Source organism: Lytechinus variegatus, chromosome 4 (genome assembly GCF_018143015.1).
Source record: "Lytechinus variegatus isolate NC3 chromosome 4, Lvar_3.0, whole genome shotgun sequence".
NCBI lineage: Eukaryota > Metazoa > Echinodermata > Echinoidea > Temnopleuroida > Toxopneustidae > Lytechinus > Lytechinus variegatus.
This window is the reverse complement of record NC_054743.1, coordinates 35111957-35136436: the sequence shown is the minus strand read 5'-3', so window position 1 is coordinate 35136436 and position 24480 is coordinate 35111957. Positions and strand designations below refer to the sequence as shown.

At 34.9% G+C, this 24480-nt stretch overlaps 2 protein-coding genes across 2 annotated transcripts in view; both read left to right on the top strand.

Annotated features, from left to right (window-relative positions):
* The first annotated feature begins 470 nt into the window (after positions 1 to 470).
* Positions 471 to 12608, top strand: LOC121413920 (ribonuclease-like storage protein). Its single transcript, XM_041606924.1, has 8 exons — positions 471 to 690; positions 1311 to 1374; positions 2239 to 2294; positions 4781 to 4862; positions 6201 to 6268; positions 6985 to 7098; positions 8650 to 8767; positions 11593 to 12608. The coding sequence occupies exons 1-8, from the start codon at positions 596 to 598 to the stop codon at positions 11764 to 11766; spliced, it is 771 nt and encodes a 256-aa protein (XP_041462858.1). The 5' UTR covers positions 471 to 595; the 3' UTR covers positions 11767 to 12608.
* Positions 12609 to 19946: 7338 nt separating this feature from the next.
* Positions 19947 to 24480, top strand: part of LOC121413919 (protein held out wings-like) — a 65565-nt gene continuing 61031 nt past the window's right edge. The window contains exon 1 of the mRNA XM_041606923.1: positions 19947 to 20265. Within this exon, the coding sequence (XP_041462857.1) occupies positions 20076 to 20265 (190 nt within the window). The 5' untranslated portion in view covers positions 19947 to 20075. The remainder of the gene's footprint in view (positions 20266 to 24480) is intronic.

Below are 24480 nucleotides of genomic sequence, written 5' to 3'. Positions count from 1 at the left end.
AAACGCTTGAGCAAAACAATATGAGCAAAAAAATACTCCGATGAATGCATGTCGAAAAGCTTAAGTATGATATTTTACGATTTTGCTGTACCAAATACTTCTGAATCGTAACTTTCTTATTGTAAAATCGGATATTTTAACACAATATTTTTTAAATTCCTTTCTCATCTCCTTTTTATGTGTTCTCCTTCCCCTCTTCTTCTTCTTCTTCCTTTTCTCCTTCTCCTCCCCCCCCCCTCTCTATTTTCCCTCTCTCTTTCCTCGTCTCCTTCCTCCTCTCCATATAACGTCTCTTTATTTTTTTCTTTTCACCCATATCTTTCTTATCCGATATTGTGTGTTCTTATTTCGTGATATGGTGATACATCACAGATATTATCTAGGCCTACAACCATCGACGTCTAACTTGTCATGTTAATGGTCATCTAAAAGATGGATTAATACCCTCATATTTCTTCTCACCACTCAGATAAATAGGACATTCCAATGACCTCGTCACCATTCAGCCCAGACGGACGACAGGAGCAGACGACATTAGCGGGCATCGTTTAGTTTAGTATCGGAGAGAAACTTTTTGGAGATTCGGTTTAACGAAATGGCGCGCTTCTCTCTTTTGCTTCTTCTTGTCGCGGTATCCTACCTCGATGTCGGTGAAGGCATTTCATTTCAGGAGCTCTTCCGACAAGTCTGGTAAAAGATGAATCGCTTTTATTTCTTTAGCCAATTTCATTCTAATTTCATTGATTAAATAAAATGAGGGCGTAGAACATTCGGTATTAATTATGTAATTTTTGTAAGAATCGCTATGTAACATACGGTATTCTGGCAAAATGATTGTGATGCATATTTCACTTTTCTTTTCTTTATTTCGAAAACAATATCAATAAAATACATTTTAAAAAATCATTCATAAATTTTGAATTTATTATTTCCTTTGCTAGAATTTATGTCATTTATATGGAGCGTTGTGGCCCAGTGGATTAGTCTTCGGACTTTGAAACAGAGGGTCGTGGGTTCGAATCCCAGCCATGGCGTAATTTCCTTCAGCAAGAAACTAATCCACGATGTGCTGCACTCGACCCAGGTGAGGTAAATGGGTACCGGTAGGAAGTAATTCCTTAAGAAGCTGTGTGCGCCATGAACGCCTAGCTTAGCCGGGTAATATAGGAGCGCCTTGAGCACCTAACAAGGTGGAAATGTGCGCAATATAAATATCCTATATTATTATTATATGAAAAGGCACGTTCCTCCATCTTTATCCTTTCTTGAATATTTTTTTTTCTGGTGATTCTACTTCTCTCCCGTAACAGGGAAGAATCTCCTTACGACAAGTTGATTCTAGAATATCAGTGGGCTCCATCCTACTGTAAAAAGGTAATTATGAATTTTCATAATCTATTCATCCACCCCCTCCTTACATCATGTATAAACGTTTGAATACGTAAAGGAATAAGAACAATTTGAAATTGCAATTTGTAGTGTAAATATAGGGAAAGTGTTTTTTTTTTTCAAGTTGAAATTTATGGATGTGAGTCCTAAAAGTGAAACATGATAACTACCTAATGAACAAGAAATGTTAGAATAGGGAGAGAAAGACATACCAAAACATATAGAGAAGGGAGAAGAGGATTAAGAAGAAGAAAAGGAAGAAGACGAAAGAAGTAGAAGAAGAAAAAGAAGAAGACAAAGAGTAGAAGGGTTAAGAGGATAGATCAAAGATGAAGAGAAAGGAAAAGAGAAATTTATGAGGGGAGAGGAAAACAAAATTTAAAGGTGTGTGTCTGAACGAGCTGTTTGTCCAGACAAACAGGCTCTTTCTAAAACTTTGTAAGCAATATTTAAAATCATTGACTATTTGTAAGGTTTAAACAGAAGTACAGATATAAAGGCAAATTTGGACATACCCAGTACAAATACAGTTCAATGACAAATATTCTCATATTATTATTGTTTATGAAAGTATGACTTATTTCTATTTATTTTAAAGATGGGCCATTTGAAAGGTTAATGAATCGTTAAAGCACTTGTTAGACCACCATTTTAATGAGGGGCAAACGAAAATCTAGACTTCTTAGAATAAGATAGGAATCAAACGAGCTTTCACACAAAAATACTCGGAGAGTGTGGAAGGAATACTGGTATTATGGTATAAAACCAATATGAATTAGTGACAGCATCCAAACAGACTTGATAAGTTCATGAGCTTTGATTCTACTTTTTCTGAATCCATTTCTTTAGGAGGAATGTAGGATCAACATATTAGCCAGGAAAGAGTGGACAATCAAATCTCTGTTGTGAGTATTAAAAACCGTCTAGTCACATCCACCATTTTACCAATTTACTTCCACTCCGCGTTTGCTTTCACCCCACCCTGCCCCTCTAACTGCTAAAGGACATTCCTTTGTTACGGGAATTATTTTTAAGTGTGTTTTTTTCAACTGATGACATACTATTCACCTATAGTCAAGATGATTTCGAATCTGAGTTACTGTAACAACTCACGCCATTCTAGGGGCCTGTTGCATAAAACTTTTAACCTGAGAAAACTCTGGTAAAAGCTGAAAACTAAGGTTACTCTGATTTCTGCCATTGACTTTACCACAGGCCAAAAACTCCGGTAAAAACAACCTGAGTTTTCTCAGGTAAAAAGTTTTATGCAACGGGCCCCAGGTCGAATCTAACGCACCAGAAAAAAAATATCAAACAAAAACTCAAGAAATCTGAATGAGGAGCCTTTTGACCTATGAGCATTACGAATGAAGACTCTAAAGAATGCTAAGTCCCTTGACCAATGAACTTTTCAAATGGTGAATCGCAAGAATGACGAGCCTCTTGACCGATGATAATTTCGAATGACGAATCTGAAGAATGACGATAATGTGACAATTTTGAACATTTTTTGTTTAAGATGAATCTGGACGTACCTTCATAACGTCAAACCATTAAATTGACGAACCTTCAGACTGATTAACCTTCTGAACTGCAAACCTTCAGAATGACTAAACTTTCACTCTAAAAAATGAAGTGCTAATTTAGCTCTTAAAGAGCGTGTATAGTGACTGCACTTCGGAGTGCTGATTTGTCTAGTTCAAATTTGAACGAGACAAATCAGCACTCCGAAGTGCAGTCACTATACTCGCTCTTTAAGAGCTGAATTAGCACTTCACTTTTTAGAGTGTTAGAATGACTTAACTTTAGAATGACGAACTTTCAGAATGACGAACCTCCAGAATGACAAACCTTCAGATTGTATTATCTTTCTGAAGGTTTGTCATCGAGAAGGTTCGTCATTCGGAATTTCGTCATTCTGAAGATTCGCCATTCTGGAGATAGGTCATTCTGAGGGTTTGTCGTTCTGAACGTTCATTTTTCTGTAGAATCGACATTCTGAAGATTCGTCATTCTAAACGTTCGTCATTCTGAAGGTTTATCATTCCAAAGTTTAATTATTCTAACATTCGTCATTCTGAAGGTTGTCATTCTGAATGTATGTCATTCTGAAGGTTTGTCATTCTAACAGTTCGTCATTATGAAAGTTTGTTATCCAGAAGGTTCGTCATTCTGGAATTTTGTCATTCTGAAGGTTCGTCATTCTGGAATTTCGTCATTCTGAAGGTTCGTCATTCTGAAGGGTCGTCATTCTGAAGGTTAGTATTTCTGAAGGTTTTTCATTCTGAAGGTTTGTCATTCTGAAAGTTCGTTATTTTGAAGGTTTGTCATCCAGATGACTCGTCATTGTGGAATTTCGTCATTCTGAAGGTTCGTCATCATGAAGGTTTGTCATCTAAAAGGTTCGTTATTCTGAATGTTCATCATTCTAAATGTTTGTCATTCTGAAGGTACATCATTTTGAATGTATGTCCTTCTAATGTTCTTCATTGTTAAGAATGACAAACCTTCAGAATGACGAAACTTTAGAATGACGAACCTTCAGAATGACAAATGATAATTAATAATTATACTTGCTTATATGGCGCTTAATAATTAATGTAACTTGTCAGAATTCTTTAAGCGCTTTACAGTATATGCAGCATAATTTAGACCTTTAGAATGACGAGCGCAAACCTTTAGAATGACGAACCTTTAGAATGACATACCTTCAGAATGACGAATTTCCACAATGACGAGTCATCTGGATGACAAACCTTCAAAGTAACGAATTTTCAGAAAGACAAACCTTCAGAATGAAAAACCTTCAGAAAGAAAAACCTTCAGAATGACGAACGGTTCAAATGACAAACATTCGAAATGATGAACCTTCTGGAAGACAAACCTTCAAAGGGCCAACCTTCAGAGTGACAAACCTTCAAAATGACAAACCTTCAGAATGACAAACCTTCAGAATGACGAACCTTTAGAAAGACAAGCCTTCAGAATGACGAACTTTCAGAATGACGAACCTTCAGAATGACGAAACTTTAGAATGACAAGCCTTCAGAATGACGAACTTTCAGAATGACGAACTTTCAGAGGAATGAACCTTCAAAATGACAAACCTTCAGAATGACAAACCTTCAAAATGACAAACCTTCAGAATGACGAATGTTTAGAATTACGAACCTTCAGAATGACGGCTTCTCTGTATATTTATGTCCCCTCTCCTTCTCCCCGTATCTTTCTGTCTGTATCTCTTATCTATCTATCAATCAGTCAATTTTATCTGCCCATCTCACTAGTTTTCTTTTAGCTATCAATCATTCTCTCTGTTTATATTCATGCATCCCTATATCTATTTCACTGTTGTTGTTTTTTTTTTTATATTTGTCAATATTTTTCTCAGGGCCTACAAGAACATTGATGAAAACCATGAAAACAAGCTAATAAATTGCGAGGGCCCTGAATTCAACGGTGATGATCTCAATGTAAGTTCTATAGGAATATTGTTAAGAATATAACATGGTACATTATGACTCGGCCGGGATCGAACCGACGACCTCCCGTTCTTGATGCGGGCACTCTACTACTGACCCGTCATATTCCATGACTATGAATGCGGAGAGTATATGAGGCATGAACTAGACACAATGAAGTCGGTTTTGATTTATACTTTGGTTTTAAGAGTGTGGTTAAACTATGGAAAGCAACATGTAACATTCATCTCTAATGTTAAAGATCAATGTATCGGCTCATGTGGCTCTCAAATCATTCTTGACTGCCTATGGGAAGGCTGCATAAGATAGTGTCTTCTCCATTCAAGACTTAGAAACAAAAAACACAGTGAGCATAAGAAAGATACAATGGAAACAAAATTCTGACATTTTGGCTTCCAATAATTTTAGCAGAGTTAGACCACAGTCTAAGTTAAACCCGACTTCAAAATACGGGCCATTATCAGTAAGAGTGTAGAAAGAAATGGGCAAGCAATGAGAACTTTAATCAAGCCTGTACATGCCTTTTTCAACTGATTTTATCAAAACATAAGAATGCCAATGGTTTGGACGCAGTGTTTGATGGACGCTGGTGATAATGTATGGGATGAGTGTAATAGATGCGTATGTTGAACTAGGTGTCCTTCCGGGGAGGGGGGCACTTCCATTCATGAGTGGATGGGGTCTCGAAAAGCACCCTAAACACGTAATTTCCATATTCTGAAAATGCACCCCTTAACAAGTATTGGCGTGTGAAACCCTACCCTTAACAAGTATTGGAAACAAAACGATACTCTTGGCAAATATTCCCTGAAATGAACCCCTAAACAAGTACAGGAATGTTTTATTGTTACGGGTCCTTCGGTCGTCGGCTTTACCTTATTTGGTTTAGTACGACCCCACCTTCAACACCTCGCGGAAATCGGACTCTAAACACGAAGTGTCAAAAATGACATCCTTTATAAAACATTGTTTTATCATGCCCGCAAATTCGACCCTAAACACGTAATTTTCCTAGCGAAATAGATACCCTTTTTTATTATTTTTGTGTTTTTGACACCCTTATCACGTTACGTACGTAACGTGCCCTATCTTAAAAAAGACATCCTTTTACGTGTTTTTTGGTCGCGCATGGTATCCACTCGTCAATGTAAGTGCCCCCCCCCCCCGGTGTCCTTATGTTTTGCATGGATCTACTGCAAGTAACAATGACGATATCGTGGTTATATGCTCAAATATAATTATGTATGAGGGAGGGAAAGTCAAATCTGTCTGTAATTAAATTGCCATTTAAATTTCTTACAATATTTTCACCTGTCTATTCCATAATAGGAAATACGCCAGCAGTTGAACAAGAAATGGCCTACATACAAACGCGGAGGAAACAACATCAAATACTGGTAAATAAATTATATTACTACGTTTATATATATTATTTTTTCCAAAATGAAATAAAAATTGTAGGTGTATGGTGATATCGAGTAAGAATTATATAACCCATTTGTTATGATCGATCAAACCATATTATGTTTTTGGCATGTGCAGGAATTTTCCTATAGGGAGCGAGAATATGTTTAAGATTTAGATTTTAGATTTTATTCATTTTCCGTTCACAAAGCACAACAAAATCAAACAATACATAGTCAAATTCAAAGTACAACATCAATCGAAATAAGGTATAAACAATGAGAATTAATTCAAACTAAAGTAACTTTGACTATAATAACTATATAAAACAGAACGGAGGGGCTTGCCAAGAAAAGGGAAGCTTGTATGGGAGGCAAGCCCCCGTAACTTAGTTTCAATACGTATATTACAAAACTATAGTATAAAGGAGAGACGGAAGACAGTTTAAAAGGAGGCTATACAAAATATCGAAGGTAACAACGAAAGAGTTTAAGAGTAAATAGAATACCTACATTCGAGGGATCGAAGCGACTGAGCTGATTTATCAGCAGATTTATTTCATTTTTACTTTATTGAAGGATCTCCTGATCTGTGAAAGTTTTGAAAATATACAATTTAAAAGGGTTGTTTATATTTATTGCTCCCCTTCTGTCGCTCTCTCCCTCTCTCTCTCTCTCTCTCTCTCCTCCCTCTTTATCTCTCATTACAGGAAAAAGAACTATGAGAAATATGGAAAGTGTGTTAACGATATAGAAAAGTTCGACACCATGATAAAGTACTTCAAAAACACGTTAGAGCTCTCCGACAAGTACAAAATAAAAGAGTAAGTAACGCCATGCCTTGTTGAATGATTTTGCTTAATCACATATTAGGAGTAACCTATAGTTCTGCTTTTAAGGACGTATTTAAGATACATTTTTTTTTTTTTTGAGCAAGTGTCGTTTTGAATTCGGTAATATGATGATGCCATGGGTATCTAATTTCCTGTTAAAGGGTAATATTCAAGTTTTGGTTTATCTTTCAGGGCCGCGGAATGGTTTTCAAAGTGGGGGGGCTGAGCCAAAAATGTGTGTGTGGGGGGGGGCTGACCATGCAAAAAAATCACAATCATATGGTCATTTTTTTCGTTTTTGTACACGGTTTTGAAAAAAAGTGGGGGGCTGAAGCCCCTTCTCCCTCTCCCCCCGATTTCGCGGCCCCTGTCTTGTAATTGTCATCTTAACCAGTATTCCCGGTGCATTGGTTTTAGTCTGCAGGCACAGGCTCTTTGGTTTTTGCAATTTCGCATAGGCCTAGTGCATAATGTATATATAGCGACTGAATTAGTGAGACTATAGATTCACTATGTATACTGTGGCTGGATCAAAAGAGACTTTTGAGTATATACACAGCAAAAACTGTGGTGTTAACCGGTGTACATAGAGGACCACACCAGTTATTTTACACCGGTGTTAAATTGGTGGTGTTAGTTTTACACCTATAGGTGTTATTACAACAGGTTTGTTGTTACATTTACACTCTTTGGTGTTATGTTTAATCTCTATAGTGTGTAATTTTAACACCTCAGGGTGTGGTCCTCTATTAACACCAATTGGTGTCAGTTTTAACACCGCATTTTTTACAGTGTAGTCTTCATCCAAAACATAGTTTTAGTTAAAGTGTCAAATATGAGTTGGCGCTCGAAGAATACATCGGTTGGTTGGACGCAGGGACCATCAGGTTATCGTGATTTTTTTTTATTTTTAACTCAAAGTTTTGCTCGCCTCTTCCCTGCTCTCCAACCGATACACTCAGTAGACTGCTGCTTAAAATTGCATTGTTTGATCTTTTTCATTTTATGTATTGAAATTGATTTTGTAAATTGCACATATGAATGTTTTTAAAATGCAAATGAATGAATAGATAAATGAATTAATAAATGAATGAATGAATAAATAAATAAATAGATAAATAAATAAATGAATGAATGAATGAATGAATAAATAAGTAGATTGATAAATAAATAGATAAATAAATAATTGAATGAATGATACATAAACAAATAAATGAATGAATGAATTGATTAATTAATAAATAAATAAATAAACTAATAACTAACTAAATATATGAATAAATAAATCAATAAATAAGCAAAAAATAATTGATTAATTAATAATTAATTTATTAATTAATTAATTTATTAATTAATTAGATTTAAAATTTGCACAACTGTTACGGCAGAGGAAAATGCTAATTGAAACGATTTATCTGATATATACATCACGGTATTAAAATGCTATTTGACAAGTTTACTATTATATTAAATGGAAAGGTGAAATTTCCTGACCTGACTGAATATTTCCACCTGATTTTTTCCCATTTTCTTTGCGCAAAGAATCCTCCACAATGGCGATAATCCCGTGGATCCGTCCGTCACTCCCAAGTATATGTATAACGATTTCAAGTCAGCTATCAAGAAGTACATCAACAAGAACCCTAACATCAAGTGCTATGTATGTATATCATTTATTTTGTCTTTTTTCAGTATGAATAATATTGATGTATGCAGGGGGTCATTTCACAAAATTAATCATAAGTTATAAGCACGATTGAATTAGGCGCAGGTTTTCACAGGTGAATGATATGCGCCATATAACCGTAGAGCTATAGCTCCATACCAGAACTGACTCCTCAAGAATAAATTGATCGATACAACTTTTTTTTAAACAAGGGCACACCTGGGGCCGTTTCTCAACACTTGGACAAGTTAGTCTTATCTTTATCCACAAACCACGGAGTTAGTTCCAATCTTACTAAACCTGTTTCACGAAAGGCTTCCTAACTAAAATACCTTGATATCGATACTATCGGTAAAAAGAGCAGACGAGACGTAGCCTTAGTCACAAAATAGCATAATTTTCAAAAAGAAAAATTATGACAAAATTGCAAATATTGTGATGAATTGGGAATTACATCTTTTGAAAATAATAGCACAGGTAAATTATGCATCATACATACTTAGACCATTAAGACTGGGGCATTCAATTGCTGAAAAATTGAATTATGAATAATTTATGACTAAAAAAAATCACATGTGGATGTTGAGATGGGTACCCCCGGGATATCCAATTTTAATAGTTTACGAAAGTAAACCATAACGGTTTTATTTGTAAAATTATGATAATTATACAATGTTTTACGATTCCAACCATCATCGAAACATAGTTTAACATTATTTTTTTTTATAAATCTTTGATACTGATCTTACGATTTGACAAATTCTATGCATAAATTAAAGATTAGAATTTATCCAAATGTCAATAGGGTCTGAAAACGACAAATACAAGTCCAATTATGGATGGCCTGACGTGGTAGAATTTCTATCGATTAAATTATTTTACTATTTCAAAATGAATGGTTTTGTGGCGTTGTACCAACAGTTTTCATAGTTACTTTGTATTACAATGATCATTGAATGCATTATCCCACTTATTTTGGGATGTAATTTCAACCTCTATGATTGATTACGTAAGATTATAATTTTTAAATTTCTCGGCAATTTTGCATGTCATAGTCTACCCACGTGATGCCACTACGTCATTAAGAAAGAAGTTATGACAGGTTCGGAGGTGTCATAAATATTTAGTGAGGTTGTTGTACCCGATCTTGGTAAAGAGGGCTTCGTGAAACGGTTAGCGGACAAGTAGCTCACTATCTCCGATTTAGTCAAGAAGTTAGACTTATGACGGTGTTGAGAAACGGGCCCCAGGTTACTATATATAGCATTTCCATTTATTTGAAAGCAAGATAAACGAGCTTTGTACATTAATGCTTTGCTCACGGGCATAGGTGCCGCTGCAAGGGATCGAACACCGGACTTTCCATGTATAGCCAGGCGGCTTAGACCACTCGGCCACGGTACCTCTACAACGTTAAAGACATTTATTCCATAGCGCCATCTCGTGGTTGATATGCCAACAATTATGATAAATCTAATAAAGGTCTACCGCCTCATTGATCAGAAGAAAGGAATGGACATTCACTCTTTAATAAACAAGTGCAATCGAACTTTTTATTCAATACTGATTGGCATTATTGTTAAATATCAAAACAAATACAATACAAACACACAGTTTAGGAAGTTACCCATCCAAATTTTCAAATTTTCATGTTTGCTTGTTTCTTCACATTTTTTTCTCTTTTTTTTTTGCTTGTTTTTTTCTTTTTCTTGTCTTTTTTTTCTTTCTTTCTTATCTTTCTTTCTACTTTCTTTCTTTCTATCTATCTATCCATCCATCCATCCATCTATCTATCTATCTATCTTTCTTTCTTTTTTATCTCTCTTTCTCTTTATTTCTTTGGGTTTTTTTCTCTTTATTAATTTCTTTCTCCCTTCCAAAAAGTATCTTCTTCCAAATAATTTGGTCCATAATTTATTAGTATGTCTTCATGCTTTGATAATCAGAAGGTATTCTTTGCTCTGATGTAAATTTTGACTTGCGCCAAAGTTAGTCATGACTGCAATGAATGATTCTGACGCAAAATGAGGTCAAACTCCTTCACGAGTTAGTGAACATATTTGCTAGTCCATTTCCAATGATATTAAGTTGAGAATCGATACTAAAATGTGTTCATTAAAGACTTATAATGTAAATTACTGAAAAGGTATTTTGAAGTTGATTTTGATACAACCCTTGTAGGATTTTGACGTATGATTGACGTCTGGATTCATTCATTGCAGATGCATGCCTTAATTTTGGCGCAACCCAAAGTTACGTAACTGCAAAGAATGCCTTATACCTCCCGGTCATCCAAGCGTTAGCACATACCACATAAATATGGTATCAAATTATGTTGGAGAACATACTCTTTTAGGTCATATATAAAAATTATGTGTTCATGACATATATTTTTCCTTGATTTTTTTTATTTCTTTTATCACGGTACACACACGTACCTATCTGAGATCCGCTTTGCCATGTTGATTGAATTTGTTTATTTCTTATTTGTTTATCTAATTATTTGTTTCTCTGTTTATTCATTCACCTCCTTCCTTTCTTTTGTTCTCTATTATGATTTCTTCTTCCTTTTATCCTATTGTTGTTCTTGTGATTTTATGCTTGTATTTTATTGCAGTCTTTCAATATGTTTATCTTTTTGTTGCAAAGTTTCATGTCAGCTTGTGAACATTTTACACAACTGGTTTTTCGGAGGCTCGTCTCCATAATCCATGTTTGTCTGGGTAGTGGCACCGATGACTGGAGAAGGTATTTTCTTAGAATTAAATAGCGTCTTATTCAATCTTTCGTTTGTTTTTCATTCATTTCCATGGTAACAGGAAAAGGAGAACAAGCAGTATATCTACGAGATCGACCTGTGCTTCAATAAGAAGTTAGAAGCAATCAACTGTGACATTTCCGAGAAGATTGATGACGATTTTAAGTGTGACATCGAGAATAAGATCGAATACCCCAAGTTCCCGCATTTCCATCTTGGTGGAAATGCACCATAATATTATGGTGCACAATACCATGGTGCATAATCACGTGTCACGTCCCGCGATGTCACCCTCGCCAAACTATCCGATTGACGTTAAAGACATTGATCGAGGATATGACGGCAATGAAAATGAGATGAATAAAGGCTTTTAAATTTTCTTGAAAGGTGCATGTCACTACAGACGTTTCGAGTACGAACCGGTTATACTTGGCTAAGAACTTTGTCTTGATACCATGTGCTAATGTGGACAGTATTTTCTTACATATGTTGTAGTCGAACTGGCGTCTTTGACATTGATTAATTGCTTTACTCAGTTGTCATCCTACAAAAAAGTCTAGGTTTTCTATTTGGTGTTTTGGGCTACCGTTATCCAGTTTGCTGTTGTCACTGTTAAGTGTGTTTTAAATCGTATAAGACCGGAGAAGCGATATATTTCAAATTAATGAAGGCCTGACGAATTAAATAAAATCAGTTTAACAGAATAGACTGACTTATAAGAGCATAAGTTTTGATGCTTTTTTTAGTTAGATATGAATACATATTACAATCACAATTACAATCTCAGTCGATGTTTCATTGAATAAAAAAGTTTAAATATTCGCTGAAATAGTTCCTGCCAATGCTTCTGGTTCCAACATAACCTGTTTTCAATATACGCCGTAGGTGGCGTTATTAAACAAATCTCCAAATTTGCATGGGGGAATTCAGCTCGAGAACATTTTCCTCGAAAACTAGCTGATATAAATCTGAATTTATGAATGCTGAATAATAACTGAATACAACGTGAACAGATGAAAATTAATTATCATCATTAGATTAGTGTCAAACTATGAACGTCAAATATTTTTTTCTCATTCAAAACAGACGAATTCCAAACTTCTTAAAGGGGAAGTTCACCCTGACAAAAAGTTTATTATATAGCAGAACAAATATTGGTAGAGGACAATCCATAAAAAGATTGAAAATGTCATTAGTTCACTCTTAAAACAAATCAGTCAAATTGACTAGACCAGTAGTCAGCTGGGAGCAACTGATATGGCAATCACTGATATTCACATTTATGACTTATATATCTTCTAGTCAGAAATAACTCTTTTCTAGTAAATTATGACTAGAAAATAATCAAATATGACTAGATTAACAGTTGTACCCAGCTGACCCTATTAACCAGTCATTTTTGACTGATTTGTTTTTAGAGTGTATATTGATATTTTGATTTGTGACGTTAAGGGACATAATATTGTGGAGTAAAAAAAATCAATGGAATATCATTTTCTAAAAAAAAATGACAATGTTTTGATTGTACCTTTAGTACACAAACAGGCAAATTATTTCACACCCGCTCCTGAAAGATTTATATTTACTCATCATGAACCGTGAAAGAAAAAAAATTTATGCATTTTAATTACTTACCTGCATGATTTGGGGCACCTGTTCGTTTATGACGTCACAATTGATAACTTAAACTTTCTTAATCTTTGATGGATTTTTTCCCCAAACGTCACCAATATTTTTCATCATTGTTTCTGGTATTTTTAAACCAAACTTTTTTTTCAGGGTGAACTTTCCCTTTCCCTCTTGTTCCCTTTAAGGTAGTCTTGCAGTCTTCCTCTTTCATGCAGACACAAAACGTTTTACGGAAAATGTTGCTTTTAGAAGAACATAATCCATGATCAAGTAGGTCTAGGGACAATTTATTTTCCCGCGTGAGTAACGGTTTATGGCTTGGGATATAATATTATGGTTACTAACCACTGGCTGATCCAGGGAGGCAAAGCCTGTCCGTACCACCCCCCCCCCTTGAGCACGTTGAGAGGCACAATTAAAATTTGTAATGTAAAAATGCCATTAAAACATAAATGTGCCTTCCCCTTTTGAAAGTTAATACCTTTTTTTTGCTTGTCAATTTTTTTCTCGAGAAAATGTGCCCCCTATTTGGGAAATCCTGGATTCGCCCCTGTTACTAACATTACCGTGATAACAGTAAATTTATGTTTCGTCTTTCACTGTAATAAAAGTAAGACCATTTGTTTGGAATTTTGAATTTCGAATATTTCTGTTTCTGTTTATGGTAACTCCCGTAGGAACTCGGCAGGACAGCATTTTACGTCTTGGTTAATCAGTCATAGTGGCTGACTTTTAAGGTGGAGACAATGGCAGAGTGGGGATTCGAACTCGCAACCTTGCGATTATGAGTCCAATGCTCTAACCACTGGACCACACGCCCCATGAATAGATTCATGAATGGAAGGATAGACAAGCAATAAGCGAGACAGAGACAGAGGAGAAACAAATTGGGACCTGGATACAAAGAACTGCGAAAGAAATACGATACATTCAAACCAAACTATGCACTGCTATTGATATGTGTTGTTAACAGATAGGCCTATAGATATATTTTTTAATTTATCTTAATTCCTGTCATTAGAATTTAATTAAATCAACTCTTCGTTGGACTGGACAATATGAGATGGGAAGTCGGGATGTAAAGATGACTAGCTGATGTGCGAGAGCTGTTGCTGAGCACTGATGATAGTGATGATAATGATGATGATGACGATTATGATGATAGTGATGATGATGATGATGGTGATGATGATGATGACGATAGTGATGATGATAATGGTGTTCATGATGATGATAATGGTGATGATGGTGATGATGATGATGATGATGATGATAATGGTGATGATGGTGATGGTGATGATGATGATGTTGAATATGATAATGGTGATGATGATGATGACAATGGTGATGGTGGTGATGATGATGACGATGGTGATGGCGATGATGATGATGATGATGATGATGTTGATAGTGATGATGATGATTATGGTGATGATATTGGTGATGGTGATGATGGCGAGGATTTCGATGATGGTGATGATGATGATGAAGATGATGATGATGATAGTGATAATGGTGATGATGGTGATGATGATGATGATAACAAATATAAAGAGTTTTATTCCAAAAAGATTGATCCACTTTTAGCGTTTATCTGTAAATCATTTTTTTTTAATTCAGCTCTCTCCCTTATCTCCCTTATTATCATACTAGATTAATTTAATCGTGTTTTTTTTAACCTACAATTCCATATAATTTTGAGAATTTTTTCAAATTTCTTTTTTTCTCATTGATTTAGCTCCTTTTGGAAAAAAAAAACCTTAGTGGAAGGTCTATTTTGCCAATTTAAACATGTTTAATGTTGGAAATTGAAAACAAAACACATAGAAATTGCGAGAGAAGTGTACATTTTACATAATATCAGATGTTTATCCATAAAAAATATTTTTTTTTAGGACGGTTGCTTTTTTATGTTGAAGGAGCTAAATCAAAAAAGTATTCATAAAATAGTAAAATGGTGAATAAATTTGCACAGATGGTGTGAACCTGTATCTACAACATTTAGCGGAGCGTTATGGCCCAGTGGATAAGTCTTCTGACTTTGAAACAGAGGGTCGTGGGTTCGAATCCCAGTCATGGCGTAATTTCCTTCAGCAAGAAATTTATCCGCGAGTGCTGCACTCGACCCAGGTGCAGTGGCGTAGCTACGGGGGGGCCTGGGGGCACGTGCACCCCCCCCCCCCAGGTGCCCCCCCCCCCAGAAAAATTGGCAGAGCAAAAAAAAAAAGAAAAAGGGAGAAAGAAGAAAAGAAAAAGGAAAAAGAAGATGAAAGACAGAAGAAAAAAAGAAGAGGAAAATAAGAGGAGGAAGACGAGTGAATGAAATAATGTGAGGGGAAGACTTGCAATTAAAAAAACAAACCTTCATGTTACTATATAAAAATTTTGTATGCGCTTCGCGCCAGAATTGCCTGTTCGATGAGATTCATATCTTGCTCAATAGGCTGATATGGAGCAAGTTTTGAAGTCAATATACAAAATATATTTTAGCTTGGACATCGAGCTTTCATTGATATTTTTTTCATTTAAAAATTTAAGTGGTCTGTGAAATGTCCGTTTTATGGTCTACATATCAGCATTTTAAGCTCACGCTGTGTGGTCACATTGTTTGATTTGCCAAGTTCATATTGTATACGTGTATTCCATAATGTTCCATTAAACAAATGTATTCAGAATGCCCAGATTCTAGGTCTAAATCTAAAACATGCCCGATAGTCTGCATGTTCTTTATTTAAAATGTACTTGAATTATCCAGTTTCACATCAGAATATCAATAATTGTCTGCTCACGCTTCACGATCGCATTATTAATGATACCCAATTGACTATATCCAGTTTATGATTTACAAACTATGAATAGAGTGTCCTGCTTTAAGGTATAAAATCTCAATTTTCTTCCTCTCGCGCTCGCATCAATTGTTTATTTACATACCTATCACATTTATTAATACAAAAATTAAAATGACCAATTTTTAGGTGGGAATGTCAAAAAAAATTTGCTCGCGCTTCGCGCTCGCATTATTAAAATACATTGGCGTTTGCAGTAACCATCTAGTTACATACGAATCTTGTTCAGTATCACACATAACATTGCCCAGAATATTAAATTTTCAGGAAAAAATACATGAAAGTAAAAAAAAAATCGCTCGCGCTTTTCATAAGGCTTATGAGAATTTTTCATGTTTATGTTGTTTTATTAGAATAAAACTAAGAAGGGACTGATCGGGGAAAATATAGGTGAAGATAATTTCGGGCCCTGTCCCATATTGGCGAAAGTCAGATCCGCCCTTGTAGTCCAGGATAGAAGAGGCATAACCTTGTTTTTTTATATATACAATATTTTTTGATGGTTTCTTGTCAATTCGAGGGTGCTGATTACGAATCTGGATGATGCCACTCGTGTAACCTTGAGCATTTTCCGCAAATCGGCAAAATCCAATATGGCCGCCAAAATATGAAAATTACCCATAAAAATCCTAAAATTGTTCACACATTGGCTACGAAATGCATGACATTGTGTGGCAGGAGTGAAATACTCTCTGAAAAAATAATTTTTTAACAAACTATTTATTTTCCTGATATTCAAAATGGCCGCCAAAGGCCCTTGTATATTGTATTATGTATAATATCAATAGAGAAAACTAATTTTCACAAAAATGAGCACTAAACTGCAAAAAATCGAGATGTACGAACGAAGTAATATATGCAAATCATCATTACTAACGAGATATATCATTTATTATGTCATATATGGGAACATTTCTGTATTTTGATATCTAAAATAGCCGCCACTCGCCCAAACAGTTTTGCGTACAATAGCTATGGGGGCCAAAAGATTCACAAGAGTGATCACTAAAATGCATATTATTAAGAATAAACGAGTGGAATACTGACTAAAAACATAATTGTTAACGAAATATATTATTAATATGCCATGTATGTGATGAATGTTTTATTTTGATATTCAAAATGGCTGCCAAAGGCCCTAAAAGTATTATGCACAATGAGAAAGAGAAGCAAAGAAATCACAAGAGAGAGCACTAAAATGCATATTATATGTGATAAATTGATGGGATACTTTCTAAAAACATATTTTCTAACGAAATATATCATTCAGGTTTCAAGTTAGTGTTAAATACTGCATTTTGACTTTCAAAATGGCCGCCATAGACATTAACAGTATTATGTACAATGTGAAGTGGGAAATCAATATTCACAAGAGTGAGCACCATAATAGTGATATATGAGTAAAATATTGTCTGAAAGCATAATTCCTATTAAGATATATCATTTATTCTGCCAGTTAGGTGATAAATGCTGTTATTGGAAAGTCAAAATGGCCGCTACAGGGGGGATTATGCACAATGTGAATGGGAACAAATTATTTCAACAGAATTTGGTTATGCTTGGCCAAATGGTGATGTATGAGTGAAATATTGTCTGAAAACATGATTTATAACAAAATATATCATATCTTATGTAATCTAGGTGATAAATACTGTATTTCAACATTCAAAATGGCTGCCATAAGCCCCTTTTGTGAACATTATTTGTCTCCACTCAAATTGTATTTTATACGATAAGGACTTATGGTGGCCATTTTCAATTTAAAAATGCAGCATTTATCAAATTAATTACACATGATATGATATATCTCGTAAGAAACCATGGTTTTAGACAATATTTCACCCTTTTACAATTCACAATTCACAATCATATGCAATATTTAGAGTCAAGCAAAGCCAAATTCTGACAAAGTTATATGTCCCATGTTACAATGTACACAATACTTTAGGACCTATGGCAGCCATTTTGGATTTCAAAGTACAGCATTTATTACCTCCACGAGCAATATGTGATGTATTTAGTTAGAAATCATGTTTAAGACAATATTTTTACTCGTATATATCACAGTTATATGCATTTTATGATTCTCACTCTTGTGAAAATTAGTTTCTCCATTCGCATTGTACATGATAATAGGGCCTATGGCTGCCATTTTGAATGTCAAAATACAGCATTTATCACAATGACATAAATTGCATATTAATGGCAATGATGTTTTTAGTCAGTATTCCACTCGTTTATCTTGATAATATGCATTTTGGTGCTCACTCTTGTCATTTTTTGGCCCTGGCCATTGCATTATACATAATACTCATTGGGCCAGTGGCGGCTATTTTAATTATCAAAATACAGCAATGTCCCCATATATGACATAATAAATGATATATTTCGTTAGTAATGATGATTTGCATACATTACTTCCTTCATACATCGCGATTTTTTTTGCGGTTTAGTGCTAGTTTTTGTGAAAATTAGTTTTCCCTATTCATACTGTACATAATAGAGTATACAATGGACTATGGCGGCCATTTTGAATATCAGGAAAATAAATAGTTTGTAAAAAATTATTTTTTCAGAGAGTATTTCACTCCTGCCACACAATTTCATGCATTTCGTAGCCAATGTGTGAATAATTTAAGGATTTTCATGGGTAATTTGCATATTTTGGCAGCCATATTGGATTTTGCCGATTTGCGGAAAATGCTCAAGGTTACACGAGTGGCATCATACAGATTCGTAATCAGCACCCTCGAATTGACAAGAAACCATCAAAAAATATTGTATATATAAAAAAACAAGGTTTGGTCAAGTTCCTTTGGGGCCTATCCTGGACTATTGTGACACATACACACACACACCGGAAAAATGGCCGGTGCCCCCCCGGGAAAAAAAATCCTAGCTACGCCACTGCCCAGGTGAGGAGAATGGGTACCCGGCAGGATTGATTCCTTGCATGCATGAGCGCTGAAAGGCAGCTCGAGCTAAAGCCGGGGTGATAATAATAATAACAACGCGCCTCGGAATAGAATATTTCTAGATAGATGGCGCTATATAAATGCCTATTATTATCATTATTATTAACATATACCAAAAAGTTGAATGCATGAATTTATTTAATGTATTAAAATAATAACCAACTTCAAATGACCCGGTAGTGGATTTAGCTACTTTTAGAATAAAACAATGTTCTTGATGATGACATAATCATATCGTATGAAGCAATTACAAAATTTGAAGGAAAAAATAGTAATTTTGAAACCTGGTTTAACAAAAATGTGTAATAGTTTGAAAATCATTTTATTTCAAATATTGGAATAGGAAGAAGTTCTTATGATTTTTTTTCAAAATCATTTTTGGGGTTTGTTTTGAGGGTTTCGTTTATTTGGAAACCACTTGATTCATCATTTAGATTTTAATTAATATTTTGTTTGTTTTTTTTTTCAATTCTTTTGAGCCCATATGTATATGTGAATATGTAATTGTGCTTGATATTAATAATGTAAATATTACTGATTTAATTATATTAATCATAAAAAATTGTATGTTATTGGGAAAAGGGTCGTTGTGGAAAGCACTTCTGTAACTAGCAACTCTTCCCTGCATAAATAAAACTTCAAGTAACAAATAAATGAATAAACAAATATTGAGAAAATGAAATATTTCACCCACCTCTCTTTCCTTTTCTCTGTTTTTTTTTCTCCTGGCCGTGATTTTTTTTTGGGGGGAAGTTCCCTCAGCCTCCCCAATTCGTACGCCAGTGGGAACAGAATATATTCTATTATTATTATCATCATCATTTATTGTTATCATTATTATTATTATTCGTTGTCAAAAAGAATAATTGATAAAGTTTGACGAGATCTACTAGTACTTCTATTCTACATAAAAAGCAAGAGGGCGCACTAGCGCAACCGGAGCGGTAGGGAGAAACGTTGCATGCATACAATTTGCAGGCTCTAGCTCTGCAGCGCAGCTACAGCTACGCCATTCATCATATTATAGCTAGGCCGGTCTGACAGCGGACGACTCTTGTGGATTTACCATCAAACTTCGTGAAAACTATCTTCAAATGTTGCAGTTCACGCCACCTCCCCCGGTTGCGCAAGCACAACAAATTGCACAACCCAAAATGAACGAGATTCCAGAAAAAATAACAGTTCAGAGTACGCCAGATTATCTGGCCGAATTAATGAAGGATAAAACACATTTTGGGATGGTTTCGAGTATGTTTGGGCACGTCGGGCGACTTCTCGACGATGGTAAGTTTGCAAACTTTGTTAGTGCGCGGCGCGGCCTACATAGGTTGTGCGGGACCAGTGTGGCCGGTATACATTCTGTGTGTGTGTGAAGTGTGCAAGCGTTGAAGCCATAAACTTCGGCTTGTGTGTTGTTTGGGACATGTGCTGGAATGCGATGTGTTGTGCTTGTAACTTTCTGACACGCATCTATCTGTCTCGTCCACATACATGTACATGTAGGCTACTAAAGTAGAGTTTCTATTGTATATTTGTATGTCACAGTGCCTGGAAATGTTTGTAGTCATTGATTTGGTATTTGTGTTTCTATTTTAATTAATTTTTCACTAAATATCATAACTTCCAAAATATGATTAGACTGGACAAAGTAAAAGCCCTATTTTTTTGGTCAGGATTTTTTTTCTGAATCAAAAGGTGACAGACGGCAATCATGGCAGTGTACTGACTACTGACTGTCTGTACTCTGTATAGACTGTAATCAGCTGGCAATTCAACCTTATTTTCCGTAGCCTAGGCCTAGAACTAGAAGGCAAGATCTGCAACTTTATTGTGCGTAGTTTGGCCGTACATAAATAACATTTAAGTTGCATCTATGAGTCTTGAAAACTGACAGTTTTCTAACATTAACATTACAACCAACACTTCTGTAAAAGCAAAGGGGCATATCTCATTATCTGTGCACCTAACAATTATTAAATTTTAAGATCAATTATGATTTTTTTTACCGATGATTAAAAAATTCAGGTAATGATTTTCATTATAGTTATTTGTAAACTTAAATTATATTCCTATAATTAAGTGTGCCAAAAATCTCGTAAAAATTTCAGAGAAATATATCATTTTATTGGGAAAACCAGTCATTTTCAGATTGAACAAAAAGATGTTTCCCCTTGTCTGCACGCCCATTCACTTTTTTATGAGATAGGCTGCATTTTGTGGTCTTCACATGAAATGCCCGAAATTAATTATTTTCCTACCATTTTTAGTGGGATTTTTTAAATGAATATTTCTATTTTATGTGTAAAGTTTGTGGTCGTCGCATATCTTTTCCTAGAATCACGCGGATATTTGTCTGTACGCAGAGTTAGGGACTTACCATACATTCAAAATCTTTGATTTGTAGGCGTCTAGACAAAGAAAGCTCTTGGAAAATATGGCAAGAATGAACCCTTTATTTTTTGTGTTTGCAAAAGAAATCGTTTTACTGGCCAATTCTTGTTAAATTCATTTTATAATTATATCAGATTTAAAAAAAAAATAGTATCGGAACTGGTAAGTATACATTATACAAAAAAAATACAGTTTACATTATGTAAAAACATTCTGTCTCTTAGATTAAATGCATGATTTATAATAATTATGCCACTTACATTGCAGTCACTTGTTTATTTCCCTGTCCATTCATATCGATTGATGATAGACACTAATACAATGTAGTAATAGTTGATACTGGTACCAGCAAATAGTTTACTTGTCATCATAATGTTGACTCGATATCTGACTGATGAGTGATATTAAATAATTGATAAGCACCGTCAAGTGATTGCTCAAGAGCTTGTGCAAATACTGAGCTTTCATTGAGTGTTAACTTTGTGAACTTGTTTACTTTATGTTTATGATTAATCCATGTAGGTCTACAGGTACATACATGCCTTTTTTTTCTGCCAGATTTCTGAAATGGAAGGGTCCATAGTGTGCATGATTGGGGGGAAAAGAAAAAATATAATTCCAAACACTCCCTGCTTAATATTCATAACTTGTTCATTTGCACATAATCCAAATTGAATTTCCAATTTATTTCAATAAGTTTATTTTTGCAACTTGCAAGATATGTATAATGTAATAGGATTATTGATAGTGAATTTAATTAGGGTGTGGCTCCCCCTCCCTCTCCAAAAGCCATTCCCTCAAACATCCATGAGCTTATTTATAAAGACAAGTACCTGTAAAAGGAAAATCTGAGGAGGAGTGTCCTTTATAGTTTTTTTTCTGAAAAGAATTCTATTAAAAACAGGAGTGTCTTTAAATTATTGTTCAGTGAAGCAAAAAAAAAAAATTGAGGGCTTCATGAATGATTGTGTTCGGTTTCTCACTATAAGGTGTAGTTGAAACCTTGAGTCCTTTCATGGCCCAGTGCATAGTTAAAAAAAAAGAAGACTTGAATAGGTAGCTGTTATGGCATGATTAAGTTGGTCTGGACCAGAGGGATTTACCATCAATAGGTCTTCTGAAAATGATCTGAATAGCCTGGGCTGGACCATTCATTGCATTTGCATCTGAAAAGGGTTTGGTCGCAATAGAGAGTTGTGAAGAAAGGGTTGTTATTTTCTCCACCCCCCTGCCTGTCCAGGGCAATCGACCAATGAGCTTTCAGTATCCAATCAGCTTGTCGTTTAGGCTGTAGGTCTTAAAGTCACAGTTGAGGCCAACACACAAATATACATGTATGTCCCCTGTACAGGATTTTGTTCAATTAAAAAAAATAAAGGGCAAATAGTAATGAGTTGCATACATTTGTACATGCAGAGAATTGGCATACCAATATGTTAGAATATGGCTATGCAGTTTTTTTTCTTTGTAGATTAAAATTGGTAGTAAAGATAGTAATTACCAGACTCCTCTTTGATTAGTTCTTTTACTAAAATGAAAAAAAAGTTATTTTTATAATTAAACTTCATATTTTGATATTTTGGATCACTTGTTTCTTGCATTTGACTTAGATACAAATTACATGTGCAGTCTACAAGAATCATATTTTGTACAGTATTGTTTGTTATGGATTCCTACAACATGTAGTCATGTTCCTGTTGCATGTAATCTACATACAATATAGATCTGTATGTATTTGTGTACATTGCAAGCCCATGAGTAATTTACATCGTTTGCTTGTATAGGATCAGGTATAGAGCAAACTGGAATTCAAGGAAACCAAGGTTTTGAGATTCCTTGAATGCACAAGACACCGCTTCCTGCGCAATCCCCGCACAACATAGTACACCAGGAAATAAGACCAGGGGGTGTTTCACAAACCATCCTCTTAGTGATTTTCTATTGACATATATGCCCTGAGCCAATCGGCTGTCAGGATTTCAGCAGCTTATAACAATAGTTACTGGACAACAAACACCAGGAAATAAGACCTGGTTGATGGAGGAAGTGACAAGTACTCCTGTCTCTTCCGCTGTTATCAGTGTCCAGCATTACTGTATGTTTGAAAACAAGTTTCATTCTGTTGTGTTATGTAATGCAATAAGCGATGCATTGATCCATTAGTTTACATTCAAGCAGTGACTATTTGGAGGAGCAGTAATCCAGACATTTTGCAGACTTTTTTTTATTTAAATAAACAAAATAGGGGCCTATGACTTCATTTCAAATAGCTTTATGAAAATTGTAACGCCAAAATTTTTGTTGATAAAATATGCACATATTTAGTAATAAAGCTAAAGCCACAAGTTAAGAATGACTTCAAAGTTCATTGGCTATTGCCATTCATTTTCAAGTAGTGGTAATATTTTGCACAGCTTTTACATCGCAAAGTATACAAATAGCTTTATAGCCTTCCCGTAAAAAAAATAGATATTCATTTTCTGTGGAATTGATGGTGATGGTTGTATTTGTGAGTTGATGATGGTGGTGGTGATGATGATGATGGTGATGACGACGATGATGATTACAAATGATGAAAGTGATGGTGTAGTTTTTTTGTTTTAAACGACTGAATAATGGAATTGGATCGTGAAGAATGCAAACATTTATGAAAAAGATACTGAAAAACTAGTCTTTTATCTGGTATGTTTACATTTTCAGTAAATCACCTTGAATAGAACATGCCTTGCTTCATAATGAGGGATGAAAATCAATTCATTTTGCCATTGTTACTTTAAATCTTTAAACGAGGCTTCAATCCAGTATGGCTAGAGCATGAAATTAATTTGATTTTGGAGCTAGGATCTAAATTATTGATTCTTGACTTATTACATTCTGAAGGCAATCTGTCAGGGCTGCAGTGTGATCTCTTACGGAGCACTTTTAGCTTCATTTTTTTGCCATCAAAGCATTGAAGTTGGAGATTTTTTTTAATATAAAAAAAGTATTAAATCAATTTTGCTTCCTTATGAGGGGTTTGAGGTGAGTGGGGGCTGCTGTAAAATTGTGGACACAGTGTACCATAAGATATTGTTAAAGTACTGTATCAGTTTCAAAATGTGATAGGCC

Bases quoted from the DNA above. Each gene is read 5' to 3' on its own strand.
- LOC121413920 (XM_041606924.1), top strand. From the start codon at position 596: ATGGCGCGCTTCTCTCTTTTGCTTCTTCTTGTCGCGGTATCCTACCTC. The intron at 2,295-4,780 runs GTGAGTATTAAA...TATTTTTCTCAG, and splicing joins TGGACAATCAAATCTCTGTT to GGCCTACAAGAACATTGATG. The intron at 6,269-6,984 runs GTAAATAAATTA...CTCTCATTACAG, and splicing joins GGAAACAACATCAAATACTG to GAAAAAGAACTATGAGAAAT.